At 41.5% G+C, this 16,856-nt stretch overlaps 2 protein-coding genes across 4 annotated transcripts in view; one reads left to right on the top strand and one right to left on the bottom strand.

Moving 5' to 3' along the window:
* Positions 1 to 16,856, top strand: part of PCYT1B (phosphate cytidylyltransferase 1B, choline) — a 152,295-nt gene that overhangs the window by 125,778 nt on the left and 9,661 nt on the right. The gene's annotated exons all lie outside the window — the stretch shown is intronic.
* The window catches only part of PDK3 (pyruvate dehydrogenase kinase 3), a 71,329-nt gene continuing 59,910 nt past the window's right edge, over positions 5,438 to 16,856 (bottom strand). The window contains exon 12 of one of the 2 annotated variants that reach the window (XM_005614045.4): positions 5,438 to 16,139. In XM_005614045.4, coding sequence (XP_005614102.2) covers positions 16,109 to 16,139 — 31 coding nt within the window. In that variant the 3' untranslated portion in view covers positions 5,438 to 16,108. The remainder of the gene's footprint in view (positions 16,140 to 16,856) is intronic. The other variant, XM_005614046.4, reaches the window with a different exon arrangement.

Here is a 16,856-nt window from a genome sequence, read left to right as displayed (position 1 = left end):
ATATCATTGACAGCGTAAATATCTGTAGGTGCTAACTGATTTTTATGTTAAGCCCTTCTGCACTGCCATGACTTATATTGTAGAAAAAACACCATATGAACTGAGTCTCAGCTGCAGGTCACCTAACGTGAGAAACTTGAGTGGAAATGTTCAGAGTAGGGTTGACTTGTCTCCTATAAGCAATTTTTATTCTCCTTACCTTCATTGTCTTTCTCGGGGGTTGGAGAAACGAATTGATCTGCAAGATTACTGTATTCATAAAAGCACTTCTGATGCAGGGATTAGACAACTAAAATGTTTGCTATGCAACCTTCCATTTTAAAAGAATTAATGAATCCATACCTGAAAGAGTTGGGTCCTTTACCCTCTCCACAGGGACCTTTTCAACTTATTCTACTTGCAAATGAACTTGTCACTCTGAAATTTCCAAGTTCAAAGAAAACTTGTCATCTTCTGCCATGCATGTGGCAGGACCTGACTCATTACATAGCTTGAGGAGATAACCAGTCTTTCTTGTCTGGTAATCATTCCACTGGACAGATATTGACAAGATGCCATTTACTAGCCTGACCACAGATTGACATTAACACAACTGAGTCATTGATTCTTTTCCCATTTGTTTCTGTATCTGGTACCCAGGGATTAATGACAGATGAAAAAAGTTGAAGAGGTGTGTATTGGTTTCCTATTGCTGTAACAAACTTAGTGACTTACAACAACACAGGTTTATCATTTTAAGTTCAGAAGTCCAAAATGGGTCTTTCTGGGCTAAAATTAAGGTGCTGGCAGGGCTGCGTTCCTGTCTGGAGGCTCTAGAGGAGAATTCATTTTCTGGCGTTTTCCAGCTTCTAGAAGCTGCCTGCATTCCTTGGCTTATGGCCCCCTTCCATCTTTAAGGCCATCAATGGCCGGTCCAGTCTTTCTCACGTCACATCACTCCGACACGCCTTCTGCCTCTCTCCTCTACTTATAAGGACCCTTGTGATTTCTTTGGACCCACCTAGATAATCCTGGAAAACTCCTTATTTTGAGGTCATTAGCAACCTGAATTCCTTCTTACCATGTAATAGAACATATTCCCAGCTTCTGAGGATTAGGATGTGGACATTTTGGGGGGCAGGGCATTATTCTGTCTACCACGAGGTGACTGAAGACAGTGGTCATAAACCCTTGAACCTTTTTCCAGGTCCTGACAGAGTTGAGGAACAGTAACCCTCATGCAGATAGAGAGATTCACGTTCCTCTTTTTAACATTCCTACGTCTACTTTGATGAACCTGCTTAAATGTTTCTCTTGAGTCCTGACATCTGGAATAGGTATAATGGGAGATGTCTGACCCAAATGAACATGCTAATTGGTCCATGAGGAGAGGAAGTGTTGAGCCTCAACTCACAAGCATGCAGCCATGACTGGTAGAGAAGGAGGTTTAAGAGCTCCCTTCCCCTTGTTCTCCGTACATATCTTCCAATTCGTGCTTGGCTATACCAAGAAGACAAGAAGTGAAAGGGTAGCTAACCAAAGTCTTTGCTCATTGGACATGTTCCTGCTGAAACAAGCCCAGGAATAGTTTCTGGCTATCAGGCAGAATCTCGCTGTTTCCTGCCTAGTCTCCCCATTTTTTTTCTTTTTGTTTTTCTGGTCCTTGGATGTTGACCACAGCCAGTTTAAGCTGGGATTCACTTCCAGCCATCAGGTACTCCATAGTCCTTTCTAGAGTAACAGTTTCCTCTTGTGGCCTTTGATCTGCATTTTAACTTAAGGTCTACAGTACATTCCTGTCTGAAGCATTCAATAAACATTCAATAAACATCCCCAGTAAAACCAGGGATAAAAGATTAAAGAGGACACAATCCCTACCCCTCCCCACCAAGCCCCCAATTTCAGTTTGGTAGCTTGACTCTCAACTCTGGCCTCTCCTGACTAGCCCTACCTTTGACTTTACTGAGCTCTTGAGGAATAGTCCATGGTTCTGATTCTGCCAAATAAAATTTTACAAACTTACTACTTTCACATTATTTGACTAATCTCTTTGGGTTAGGGTGCTCTAACTTTCCCAGAGTTACTCAGAGTGGGAGAAAATAGGAAAAGTAGATTTGGAAAGTAGATTTTCTATTTGTTAGAAACCACTCTGAGACTGCTGAGTAGACGAGACTTGACGAGGTCACCCCTTCGCTGGGCCCGGGAACGGCAAGGCTCCGGGTGAGTTCACAAAGCCATGCGGTGTCAGCACACACTCTTTCCAGAAGGCCTCAAACAGGCACAAGGCCTTGCCTGGGATGGTTTCGACTCCGCTATATTGGACGGAGCTGTTTTATGGATGAGACGGTCGTTCAAGGTCTCACTCTAGATTCTTCGATTGCAGGTGGCTGACAGGCTCCCCTCACCTGAATAATGGGGCATTATTTGCCCTCAGAAATTGCTATTGTGTTACTAGTCGGAGCCCTAGGAAAAGAGCAGTTTTCATATAGGAAGCTCCGTTCCAATTATTGTGCTAAGGTGACAATGATTATCTCTAACTTTAGAAATAATTACACTATTATATGAAGCTGTTCCTAAGGAACTGTCAAAAGCTTCCGCATCCATCACTGTTGTTGAAATCATTAACATGTTTATTTTGTTTGAGGACTGGCAAATTCTGTTTGGACAAGAATGCCAGAGAACAATGGAGCATTAGCTTAGCTTAGAGTTTCTTGCACAGAAGGAAACAACAAGGCTGCTTAGTTGCTCCAAATCCAAACCGACAAGGCCTTTTCTCTCTTTTAAGTATTTGCCAATTACCCGTTAAACAGAACATCGATAAAATTGCAAGGGCCCCAGGCCTGCTCTGCGCCAGGGAGACAGGACTCGCTGCTGCCAGAATTCTAGCTGCTCTCAAAGGCTGGTCTGTAGTTCGGACTTTACTGGTGGTTTTCAACCCTGTCACACGTTAGAATCTCCTAGGGAACTCTTAAAAAAATACTTCTCAGAGACCGTCTGATGAAATGGATCTGAAGTGGGGCCCAGGACTCAGAGTTTCTGACGTTGCCAGGTAGAGAGACCCTCTGGGCCATAGTTAATACTTCAACTCAGAGAACAAAGTGAGTCTCTGAGAGAATTGGATTCAAAGAGGTTGATGATCAATGCCTTTAACAGCAAAGATGAGAATTAATCTGCCATGCAGCTATGACAGGAAAGGGTCTAAATATCATTTTGTTATTTTCTTATTCAAAGAGAAACTATTATGTTGATGAAAGTGTCATCAATGGGCAGAGGGCAAAGGATCCATTTTAAGACCAACATTTAGAAATGACAAGGGTACTGTTAAGCACCCAGCCCAATGACTGGTGAAACGGGTGCTCAATGTTAATAAAAAAAAATTTAGGGGCTGGCCCGGTGGCATAGTGGTTAAGTTCATATGCTCCACTTCAGCAGCCCGGGGTTCATGGGTTCAGATCCCAGGCGCAGACCTACACATTGCTCATCAAGCTGTGCTGTGGCAGCGTCCCACATACAAAATAGAGGAAGACTGGCAAGATGTTAGTTCAGCAACAATCTTCCTCAAGCAAAAAAAGGAAGATTGGCAACACATGTTAGCTCAGGGCCAAACTTCCTCACCAAAAAAAAAAAAAAAAAAAAAAAAAATTCAACAGTGTGTAATGCCTGTATATAGCTGCACTGTCCAGTATGGTAGCCACTAGCTATAGGTGGCTATTTAAATTTAAACTAATACAAATTAAAAATTCAGTTCCTCACTTGAGCTGGCCACATTTTAAGTGTTCAGGTGGCTGCTGGCAACCATATCAGACAGCACAGACAGAGAACATTCCCATCATCAGAGTTCTAGCAGTGAGCGGTGATCCACAGAAACCCGTCCCAGAGGCAAGCCCTCCTACGTGCGGCCTTATGAATTATTCATGTGATCAAAGAGTACATCTATGTGATATTAGGAAGTGAACATCTGCAAATATCAGCAGATAATCATTTGCAAGCATGCATTGTTAAGTCATTGGAAAGAATTTTGAAATGAAGGGCAAGGAAGTAAAAACATACACTAAAGCGCAATGCTCTGCAGCAGCTGCACGAAACCACAGACTCTTGAGTTGGAGGGTCTCTTTGTGAGTCTAAACCATACTTTATGGATTTCAAAACAGGGCAGGAGTGGCTGCTACAAGGATGTTATTCCCCAGTCATGAATGGTGTGTTAGCACAGTGGCTGACTTTTGATAAAATACAGACGGATAATTTTAAAATTCTAACTAAAGCCACTGTCACTTTCAAGAGTCACTGGTTTTGTGTTCTTGGCACAAAATGTATCACAACATGAAAGCAGTTGATCAGCAATTGCTTCCCATTTTAGGTTTTAAAGAGTGCCAGAAAACACCAGACCTGGAAAGAACCTTGGAACCATGCAGTCCAGCTCCGTAATCTAGAGACGACGAAACTAAGGCGCAGTGAACAGCTAGCTGGTAGCAGACCCAAGGCAAACGCGCTGACTTCCTGACATTAACACTCCTCAAGAATCATTCAAACCCATGTTTCTTGCCTCAACATTTCAAGTTTTGCTTTTTAGGGATAAATACACAAGACAGCAGTTATGTGGCTCTCAAATTAAAAAATGACACCCGTTCCCTATTGAATGTTTAGTAAAAGGAGGACACATTGGTAAATAACATGAAGGCTACACCTCCTAGTTATCCAGGAAGTACATAATTGCAGCCAAATGTCTTTGGAGGCCCTGGATTCTGGTGTCGGCCTGCTTCAGTTCCTCAGAAGAGACCATGGACCCAATAGCCCTTTCAATGAAAATGTCAACTTGTTTATCGTCTGCATATTCCAGATGGCAGCAGTTCACAACTTACACTTTTTAAAGAATTCCCCTGGGGTATTTGTTAAGATATAGATTCCTAGGCCTCCACCCCAGAGAATCTCAATCACCAGAACCGAAGCAGAGCCCAGGAATCTGCACTTAACCAGCATTTCAGGTAATTCCGGTGTAGGTGGTCCATGACCAGGCAAGCCCAATTCGCCCAGGACAGTCCTGGCTTACACATGTTCATATGGTTTACAGCATAATTATTAAGTTCTCTTTCTCACTGTCAAAAGTGTCCTGGCTTGGACAATATATGGTCCGCTTTCCGTGATTCATAGATTATATTTTGAAAAATACTGCTATAATAGTTTACTATTAAGCAGCTCCTTTATTTTGCCAATAGGATGCCCCCCCAAAAAGGTGAGCTCAATGTTTCCTGCTATAGAGAATCCAAATAACCTATTTTTCCTTCAACCGATGATAAGAATTTAAGTAAATATCGCGGTCCATTCTCAGCATCTTGCAAAGACGCTTGGTGCTGCTCACATATTGAATTTCAGAAACCAAGTGAGTAGAAGGCGAAGCTTACAGGTGGGAGGGCTGAGCCTACAGACCAGAGCTCAGGAAAAGACCACACTGACGCGCAGCGAAATCACCACGACCATTTTATTGTTCGATGATTGTGGTACAGAATTGTCTGCGTGACCCAGGGCTAGTTTGGCTATGACGAGCACAGATGGCTCCGCAACTTATGAGGAACATTATCTGAGCCACACACTTCTCTGGTCATGTTTTTCCAACAATCACAAGAACTACTTTTTCCCACAGAACATGGAGTGATAAATTACCTTAAACCAAAGTCATCCTTCATTCATGACAGCATGTACCAGCCAGGCCACAGAACACGCAGGGGCTGGCTTCATTCTATGAACCACAAGGCAGCTCGTGAACACTGAACACGTGTGTACATTTATCGCTGTAACTAAGCTGACAGATGCATAAAGTGAGGCAGGTAAGATTTGGACTTATAGGTACAAACACTGTAACGAACTTTTATTTCATATATAAGTCAATATTCTTCTCTTGTCAATTCGGCTACAGTTCCCAGTTTAGACACTGCTTTTATGAGTTAAGGAGTTATGATGAAAAATCAGCCAAGCAAGTCACTTTACATTTAAACACAGTATTAGATCTGTTCACAATGGTCTATTTCACTCTGCATTGACTTTTCTCATTTGGTTCAAGCATTTCTTCAGTATCCACAACTTGTCTTCTAAAACTGGGGAGTATTTAAGTTGCAAGCACTTGTGTACTTTTGTGAGGATGAGAACTTAAAGCAACAGATGGTGTGACGTGTACATACACCTGAAGCAGCAATTACAACCCCAAATGACTTGAACACCAGGGACCGCTGCCGAGATTAGGTTAGCCAGAACGCTAAACGGTATGTTCCAGTCCTTGAAAGCGCGCGTCATGGCGTCCAGGACAGACTCAAGCACAAACCAGGTTTTTAATCCGAGTGTGGCATTCAGTTCTAGTGCAGTGTAGCATAAGAAGAGAGAAGAATTGTAATGATGAATGTAACAGAAACAAAAGAGGCAATATAACTCCATTCCTCCAACATTGAATAAAGTCAACTTAAATTTTTTAAATACTCAATAATTTCTATTTTCTGGGTAACCTTGCCTTGGCCGTCCACTCAGAGTCAAGATACATTTAGTTTGGTCTAGTGTAAAAGAGAACTTTAAGTATATGAGCAATTTATTGGTCAAATTCACAAGCTGGCTCTAACAGGAATTTTTTAAGTGAAAAGCAAGATACCAAAGGACTTGATGTGATGCTTTCCCGGGAAGAGTTACACAGGCAGCTAGAGAACAAGGGAGCAGCTACGGGACCTCGGCCATCCCCTGCTGGTTTACGCTTTATGCTGGTTCTGCCAGCAGGTGAGCACTGCCGCCTGACAGCGCTCGGCAAGCGAGGCTGCGAAGCCTGGGAATCAGCCCGGCCCCTCTCCACCGGCAGGTGGTCTCCAGCGCTCTGATCCCCGCAGTCACAGGGTGAGCTGTAATGATTCTCAAACGTTTGTTCAAATTAAGCATGTGGGACAGAACCTCAGCAGTCTCTTAGATAAGGCACAAGCCAGCTCTTAATGTAAATACAGTGCCTTTTAAAATACTGACCGAGGTTTCCCGTGGTTATAAAGGAATGCAATTTATAAGAAAGGGGTGCCATATTATAAACAACATGACATTTTATACTCATCCTGTTTTCGCAAACTCCTCTTGCCACACTACATTTCGCATGGCTAAATGGCGAATGCCTTTGACTTCCAATCAGATTTAACTTTTGTAAGTGCCTTTTTAATGCCTACTATCTATGAAGAGCCAAGACAGAGTTAGAACTGAGTGTGAAGATGTTTTATTTTCTCTCAAAAAGAATCTCAAGGTAAGAATATTTTAAAACATTAAGCAGTTCTGTTAGTAATATGCATTCCGTTCTAAGTTTGCCATTTTCAACCAATTTGGAAGGCAAAGATGAACTAAAGGGCCAGTCCTAAGTGCCAGAGTGAGGCATTACTTTTTTAAGATTGGCCCTGAGCTAACATCTGTTGCCAATCACTTTTTTCCTCCTCCTTCTTCTTTTCCCCAAAGCCTCCCAGTACATGGTTGTATACTCTAGTTGTGGGTCCTTCTGGTTGTGTTATGTGGGACACCGCCTCAGCATGGCCTGATGAGTGGTGCCAAACTGACGAAATCCTGGGTCACCAAAGCAGAGAGCTCGAACTTAACCACTCGGCGATGGGGTCAGCCCCATTTCTTTCCTTTCTAACTGTAGGACAAACATATTGCTTTGAGTACATAGGATGTTTGACATTTGTGCTGTTTTGGCCCATGTGCAAAAGTTATGCACATAATTCAAATTAGCAGGCCACTTTGAGGTTGACAAAAGTAAGAAGTATTTACGAGAATGTTCTTTTAAGTGAAATTTTATTATCCCCAAAGGATTCAATTCCAATGAAAACAGAATCCTCACTGAAAAACCAAGAAGTAAAATTATCAAACAAAATCAAATTGCAGGGTTTTTCTATGAAAATCTCAGATCAGCGTGATAAAAAGATCTTTGTAGATCTACTGAAAAAAAAGGACATTTGAGTGTCATTTATCATGAAAAGGCCTAAAGCACATAGAATCTGAGTGGTGATAAGGCGAGGTTCAAGCTTCCTGGGTAATCTCGTGTTCCTGAGATGACAATACTTTTGAAACTGTAGCTCTAGGAATATAGACAAGAACTGCCAAATCTGAACACACCATGACACAGTTCCAGAGATTTCCATGGAGATTCTTATCAAAGGCTATTCCCTGAGACATGCAAGGGCAGTGAAATGGAATTCTCTGAGTACAAAAAAAAAAAATCACACATAAAATCAATTTGATCTCTTTACTTCTCCCTTTAAAGAAACTTCTAAACTAAAAAGATTTATCATTATAGTCTAAACTCTCATATTTTACCTTCCGAAAAAAATTTCGTTTATTGAGAGGCCAGGCACGGTGGGATGCTTTCACATACGGTCTCTCTCCCTCATGTACATTCTCTCTCCTAATACTTCTCTTAAAAAGATCACCTTTTTAAAGTTACAGAAACAAAAATATAGTTTTTATGCTTGAAACAAACTTAGTGGAATCCTAAAATAATTAGTCACACTTTAAACAACGCACATGTAATTCTTTACTTTTTGAAACTACCACATGAAAAAGTTACGCAAACTTAATGGAATCCTAAAGTGATTAGAACTTTTAAAGAATACAATTGCAACTCAGTACTTCTGGAAAATATAATGTGAAAAGCAAATCCAAAATATCTATGTAAATTAAAGCTCAAGCCACGGTATTCAAAATTAAAATGATTTACACAATCCACTATACTTTGTGTTTTTTAGTAATTAACCTTCCTGAGGCTGATTTCGTTCTCCTTAGTGTTTGCTTAACTAAAGTGCTTAATAAAATTTCTACAGAATATATTACCCTCTCCATAGATGAGTATTATTTTGAACTACTATCTGACAAAAATCTAACTACACTTAATTATGCTTGATTAATCCAAATGTCACTGAGAGATTTATAGAACAGAGGAATATTTTTCAGGTTAAGTTCACACTCCTCACTGTAAGCTTCCTGGATCCGGTATTACCACAAATCTACTCCCCGGCTCTCCAACATTTAAAAAATCCCACAAAAAATAGTCCCGATAATCCAAACTGAACCATAGGACTCCAGACATCATCTCTGTTCCTTATCATTTTCAAGAGACATGCAGATTCCATCCAAGACTGAAGTCACCACTTCAAATTGGGAGGCGTGCTGCACTGCAGAGTCGACGACACAGGAGGGAGAAGGATGCAGGGACGGGAAGTCAAACGCTGGTACAGATTTATCAAACACCGCGAGGATATCCACATGAGATAAGGGGTGGGCTTGCTTGTCATGCAGGCCTGTAACTGAACCAGATGTTCGTTTGGAGACTTTCAGGAGTGAGGTCCTAAGGTGCGACCAGCCAAGTGGGTGTCAAGAACTGAAGTGTCCACTGTGGCTCCGCTGTCGAACGGGGCTGCTGCAGAGTCACCCGTGTTACAACACAAGTAGCAGCCCGGGTGCCAGGCGCACTGACCCTATCTCTGGGATTATGGGCAATTCATGTCCCTGTTTTAGAGACAGACAGCAAGGCAGAAACAGCTAACACCAACCCACAGACTTGAGAGGGGAGCCTTCTCAGGCAATCCTTTCCTCTAGTCCAAAACCAGTTTGGAAATGTTAAAGAGGGTGTCTCCTCCTGACAAGCAGCTATCTGACTCCAGCAGCATCATTCCAGATGCTCTAAGCAGGAAGCTTTTATTTAAATAATGATTTCTGAATCCTAAAAAGACCTATCTGGAACCTGCTGCAATTGCACTTTCGTTAGGAGGAAACAGCAGCTCACACCATCCAATGAAATGTGAGTGCAACAGCTGTGCCCTCCCACCTGACCATGGTCCCCTGTTGCTCAGCAAGGCGATGAAATACAACAGGTTCAGTCCACTCTGTCTACCCAAAGCCACAGGCTGAGGCCCTCGGCAGGGTCCCTGCAGAGCCACGCGCAGAGCCAGGCACGGAAGACGGACTCTCTAAATTCAGATGAGTAGATACAAAGGTGAAGAGAACTCAGGAATCACCCACCCTTCCTCATGTAAGGAACAGATCTGTCCACGATGAAAACCACATTTACAGGGTCTGGTGCCACCCATAAAGCACTCCCTGCATCCCCCTGCCTGGCTTTATTTTTCTCCATACAACTTACCTCCCAACTGTACTAGAAACTTTCCTTGTTCTGTGTCTCATCTATCTCCCCTTCTAGAACGTGAGCTTCGTGAGGCAGGGACTTCCACCTGCTTTGATCACGGCCACGTGCCCAGCACTTGGTCGAGTTTCTAGCACACCGTAGACACTAGCAGTTGCTTAAATGGAGGAATGAACATGACCTTCCTTCACATGACTCCTCTGTCTACCACTTTCACTTCATTCGTCCCTTACATGTGCGCACGTATTCAATTCTCCATTTCACACGAGGACAGAACCAGGTCAAAGACCGTTAGGGGAAGGCACTGCATGGGGGAGAGTTTGGTACATCACGCAAGGCTGTCCCTCATGCTCCTGATCATTCTGCTGGGCTCTGAGGGTGAGGAAAGCTTGCCTAGTGGAATCTGCTGGCCCCCGAGGAAAGGAGGCTTCAGTCTTACAAAGAGGCCAAATAAAGCCCACGACCCATGATCCACCTAGAAATGCACTTTCAAAACACTAACTCTTGTGCTTCTATACTAGGCACCAGACCTACAAACTATCTCAATGCAGGTTCATGCATAACAAGAGGAATCCTGATGAGGACCTAACTCCTTTCTATTGCTTAATGAACCAAAGTTTAAAATGGGTTGAATTGAAGAGACAGGTAAGAAAACCTGTGTCACAGTAAAGCTCTCCTGAGGGTCACCATCCTCAGTGGGGCAGCTCGACTAGCAACCTGTTAATAAAAAATAGTTTATACTTCACTTGATAACTGATTATGCTAGTTTGAAATATTCTATCATATTTAATTAAGTAATAAGTAATTGTCAACGGCTGATAACTTCTTAAGTTCGTTAAAATATCATGCGTGCCCTATTTTCAAACCAGAAGGTACGGATGTCTCTAATCAATGGCGTAGGAACCTGAGTTAAAAGTTACCTTTCCACAAAGAACAATAAACAAGAATCCTGTATTGATTAAGTTATTAGTGGTTCTTTCCTGCTAGCGATATTGGTTCCTTCTGTTTACTAACATATAGATTATGATTATGAAGGACATTATCTTCAAAGTCAATGTTTAAGCATCTGGACCACTGAGAAAGATGGCAGAATAAATGCATGTTTAAATAAGTGCTCCTGCCCCTTCAGTACACACATCCCCAAAACTGAACAGTAGCTGTCATAATGACTAATAAAAGCCACCACCCATACCAAGGACTCCAGGGAAGGTGTCTGACAGATACGACAAAGCTGAGGACTAATCAACAGAGGATTCTCGCATTTGCCAAGAAGGCCACAGTTGCTAGGCAGTTCACAAGAAGGTTCCAAAGGACTCTAGCAATCATTTCTTAACTTGGAGAAACAAGGACTGGCGGCAGTCAGGAGAAGCTGAGGGCACAGTGCGTGCGCACGTTTCCAGAAACAAACCCAGGAGGGGAGGTTGAGATCTCAGGTGCACCATTTGTGTGCAGAGGAGAAAAAGAGTAACTTAGGAACCAATCACACAGACGCTGATGACATATAACCCAGCACAGCGGAAGTAGGAACCCACCACACTCCTGCTAGGGCGCTGCCTTGTAGAAATGGGGAAACTCAAGGGGAATCCCTCCCCCTCAGTGGGACCCAGCCACCCCAGGGCAGAGGATTCAATAGTGTCCATGGAAGACGCTCAGAGACAACATGTCCCAAGGAGGCTTTGCTTCACTCCTTATTCCCCCGTCTCCAGATAGCAGAATGGAAAACAAAAACAGCCTCCACCTTTACAACCCATCCATGTCTAGCCTTACAGTTCAAGTACTAAGGTCATCAATCAAATGCTTCTCATTTGAAAAAGGAGTCGTCAAGGGGGATTTATCCACACTCTTCTTGGGCAGAGAGAACGGGTCCCATGCAAAGGCAAATAAGAAGCAGAAACAGCCATCACGGTACTTGTGCAATAAAAAAGCAAAACGACGTAGAAGAAAAAGAATGGAAGAAACAAAAGACAGATAAATACACTCTGGAAACAGAACAATTTCAGGAACCAGGAAAATCATAGACAACACAGTTCAGCCTTCCAAGAAACAAAATAAGGAACCAAAGAGGACAACACGACGAGAGAAAAAGCTGGCAGAGCTGAGGAAAGAAAGAGATAGAAAAGAAACTATAACATAAGTGAAAGCCACATTGCCAGCATCCAGGCCTAAAATCAACACGACAGAACACCAAGTCAGTGAAATGGGAGGATAAGCCCTGAGAGAGAAATCACACAGCAGGAAGACAGACAAGGAGACCACAGTGATCGAAGGAAAGATAAATGTGAAGGACAGATTAGAGAGAGCTGTACAGGGACAAACTGTCGAAGAAGAGAACAAATAAAGCAATAAGAAATGCAGCAAGGTCCGAATGTCAACACCTAATGTCACTGTATACCAGAAAAAGCCAACAGACAACTGTCAACTCAGATATACTCGAATGAAGCTCTTTATCAAGGATCAGCAGGAAATCACAAGTACCCAGGGCAAACAAGCAGGTCATCTACAAGAGGGGAAGAAAAATCTGTCTGGACGCAGCCCTCAGCTTCACCAGACACTAGAAAACAATGAAGTGATGTCTCCAAAGAATCAAGGGAAAAAGGATGTGATCCAAGAATCTGATAGCCAGCCAAGTTACCGTTTATAAGGAATGGCAATAGAAATACATCTGTAAATATGCATGAAATTCCAACTGAAGCTGTAATCCAGTCCACCAAAAGATAAAAGCATCAACTCTCACAAGTGGAGTCTTTGTATGAAAGGGCTGGCAGTGAGCGCCGAGTTCATTCAAACACAGAATTAAGTCTAAATAACTCTAGTAATTATCCCAGCTTTACACTTTAAGTTGCCTGTCTTTCTAGGTAAAAGCTGCCAAATCCATTCGATTGTCTCCTCTAACTATGCCAAAATGAAAACACACAAAAGAAAACCTCTCCTGAATGGAATTCTCCTGCAGTGTAGAAAAATTTTGGTTTACCCTTGAGGGTTAATATACCCAAGAAATTCCTCAAAAGAGATAATGCTAATTACCTGGCGCATCGTTGAGAGCACAGGCCTAGAAACAAAAACTACTCACTTTGGTTCTTCCATTCACTTACCATGCCACCTTGGCAAACCACTCAACTGCTTTGGAACTCATATGAAAACCCAAGATAATGCGTGCATGGTCCACCTCATGACACTGTAAGGATCGAATGGGATGCTGTATGTGAAAGTTCTCTGGAATCTATAAGCAAGGCTGTAAAACCATGTCACTTGATTGGATGGAAAGAACCCACTATGTGAAGGAGCCAAAATCAGATATTCGGAGACAAAGAAAGGATCAGACGGCTCCTGTGGATCCATCTCTACTTCCTTCCTTTCATTTCTCTACATTTTAAAGTCATCTCTTAGCCCTATAAAAAGGAAATTCAGTACTTCAACAGCTCCTGACCTGAATTATTTTTAATTTGGAAAGCAAGAAAGTTTAAGCACTTAGAAAGATTTTGCCCACCACCCAAGGTAAATGTCTGTCAATTTCCATTCATTGATTCAACTAGTATGTATTACATATTAGTTGTATTCACCTACTATGTGCCAAGCACTATTTCAAATAGTAGATACTGTTCCCAAATACTTGAAATCAAGTAAATGAGAGAGAAAGAGAGGAATTGGGTGAACTAAACGGATTTAGCTGAAAAAGGGCCAGTGTCTATTTATATTACAACTTATATGTAGAAATTTGACCATTTGCTTAGAGAAAACCCAGCAAACAGCCAGAGGGATATACCTAAGTTCAGAGAATCATGGAGAGGTGACAAAAAGGATAAATGAATCCCTGGGGCCACTAAACTACGAGAATGCAAGATGTTCCTGAAACTCTTCTGATGGCTGCTTTGGGAGCAAAGTTAAATTCTTAATGTAGAAAACAAACACAGGAGAGATGAGACTGTACTGGAGTCAGGTGGATATGAGTAAGCCAGAAAGCATATTAGTAGAGGACTACCAATTAAGTCATTGAAACACTGAAAGAAATCTTTACTTTTGAAAAAGACCTGTAAAGGAAGGAATACGATAGATTTTTCCAAGCCATCTTTTCCATCTTTAATCTTTATATGGAGCTTATTGTGAAGGCATAACCATCAATGGGCGTTGCTCAACCACACAGTAAAACAATGCCAGAACAAGGCAGGAGAGAACACTCCTGAATCTGTTGCCTCCTTCCCCCTACAGTGTATCACCTTGGAAAGTGTAAAGGGCTGTGGTTGGAAATGGAGGCCTAGTAAGATACCAAGGTACTATCTAACGTTTATAAGGAAGCTGGGGTCTTTAAATGTAAAGGGCTGTTATTTTTACATCTTTCACACCACAAGGAAATAACCATATGGAATAGCCCCATCCCCAAGACACAGACTCAGTCCTCAAAAACCAGGCCTCCAAATGGACCATCTTGTCACCCGTATCTTGGAAGTACATCGGTCTTTCTTTCACCTGACTGATTATATGAGTTCCCTGATGAGATCCTTCTAAGGGTGGAAGAGATGAGATCTTCCTAAAGATGAAGGGAACGACCATGAGCTGGTTACGTAATAAAATGAAAGAATGAGATTGAGTGGAACTAAGAAAACAAAGCTGCCATCAACTCACGTGTAGCTGGTCAGAGCACCACTCCTCCCAGGGAAAAATCCCCACTGTGACAGCAGTGGGGACAACTTCATTAATACTGTTGTATGACTAATGGAGGACTACTTTACAAGTCTCAAGTCACAACTTTTAAATCAGCGGACTCTATACTTGAAAATTGGATGGAAACATTTATACAGACGTTGAAAGGGGCTGAAGTCAAAGTATATATGAAAAATTATAGTGAAGAGAAACACACCCTGTAGAGCTGTAAAAATGCGGGTTTTAATCTGGACTCTCAGATAGCTTCCATTTCTAAGGGTAAATATAACACGGTTCCTCTTTCCTCACCCCAAGTCCTCTGCCAATTCCAACTTTGAGCAAAAAAGAAAAGGACTGTGAAAATCAGATCAACAATTCCAAAACTGGCTAAAATTCATGAAAATGAAAATTATGAAGACCTAGGCATTTATCAAAATAAACTAGAAAGAATTTTTCCCTTTAATATTCTATTTTACAACTAGTAAAGTGCATCACACAGGGATTTCCAATTCTTTAGAAAACTACAAAGAAACATAACAACAAAGGTACAGTAACATTTTTACATAAGCATAAAAACTCCATTTCCCACTCTTTACAAACCTGATAATGACCAGAAGGTAGTTTTTCACTTAAGATCTTTGAAACCAAGCAGTTAAGTGAAAAATTCCAAGACAACTTTTGGAACGCTTTAATCGGCAGAATGAAAGTGTACAAACTAATTTTAAAATAAAATCAATGCATCAAAGAGTAAGATCTAACGCGAAAGCACCCACACCTCACAATGAGAGTACGATCGGATGGAAGAAGGCAAAAGTCTAAATCAGAGAGTAAAGAGGGATGCATATGGGACAGGAAGGGCCCTGGGACTGAATTATCAACATACGCTGAGCTGATGTCTTCAACTTCCCGATTCCCCAGGCCTTAGTCGGTGGTTTAGGACAAACATGGTATTTGGTCACAAAGAGCAACAGTAGAGATCTGCTGTGTCTGGAATGAGGAGGGAGCTTAGAATCCTGGGGAGGTTGTAGACACTCGATTCTATGATGATGAGGAGAGAGGTATGAGTACACGAGAGCGCTAACGAGGCTCTGTGCTCTCTCACAACAGGCGCCAACCAAATCACAGCAACATACTATGAAAAATGACTCAAGTTACTACTTTAGTGGAAGATCTGGAGTAGCTACAGGAAGGTTTCTGTGGAAGAGGTCCAGTTTGTGTGGAGAAAATGCACTTTCAAGCACTGGAATGACTATGGTGCCACGCTCAGAGTTGGTGGAGGAAAGGAGTTCTCTTTTGTTGACTTGTGGAAGACAATCTTTCTTCAGAGAGAGGATTGAAGCATTCAGTTCTCTAGAAAGTTCTATTAGTCTTGATCTTGTCCCTACAAAGAAAATAACGGGAATATCCAGAATGAGTTTATGAGTACAACCTTCTCTATTTTAACCAAGACTAACTCAGAGCATTTAGTTATAGTGATAATTCAAAAACTCTTGCTTTATTTCTCAATTATTTTCTATGGTTACCTCAGAAAAAGACTTACCATTTAATTACTTATATCTACTTTAAAATAGTTCTTTACTCTCAGTTAAAAATCTGATTAGAAATGAGGAATGACTGCTAATGGGCGCGAGGTTTCTTTTTGGGGTGGTGAAAATGTTCTAAAATTAAATAGTAGTGAGGGTCACACAACTCTGTGAATATTATAAAAACCACTGAATTGTATACTTTCAAAGGGTGAATTTTATGGTATGTGAATTATCTCTCAATAAAGCTTATTAAAAACCTGATGCGAGAATAAATTTTCTTAGAATTTCTCATTCACCTAATGAATTTGCCATACCTACTAAATACTTCCCCAAGATCACCACCAATTAGTCTATTTGTATAATTTAACAATTTCAATCATCAGGCTAACCACTTTAGGATTTTAAAGAGTGCTTTCAGCTAAAATGTGTTTGTCTAATAATAATATTACAAATTAAGACATACTTTAATTAGTATACAACCTGCTAAACTATTTGGAGTTTTAAAATTGCCTTTAAAATAATATTCAATTAAAGCCATCTTTTTATAATCTGAATGGACTTTATTATTTACA

This window comes from Equus caballus, chromosome X (genome assembly GCF_041296265.1).
Source record: "Equus caballus isolate H_3958 breed thoroughbred chromosome X, TB-T2T, whole genome shotgun sequence".
NCBI classification, from domain to species: Eukaryota; Metazoa; Chordata; class Mammalia; order Perissodactyla; family Equidae; genus Equus; species Equus caballus.
The sequence above is the reverse complement of the archived record's forward strand: the minus strand, read 5'-3'. Positions and strand labels throughout refer to the sequence as shown.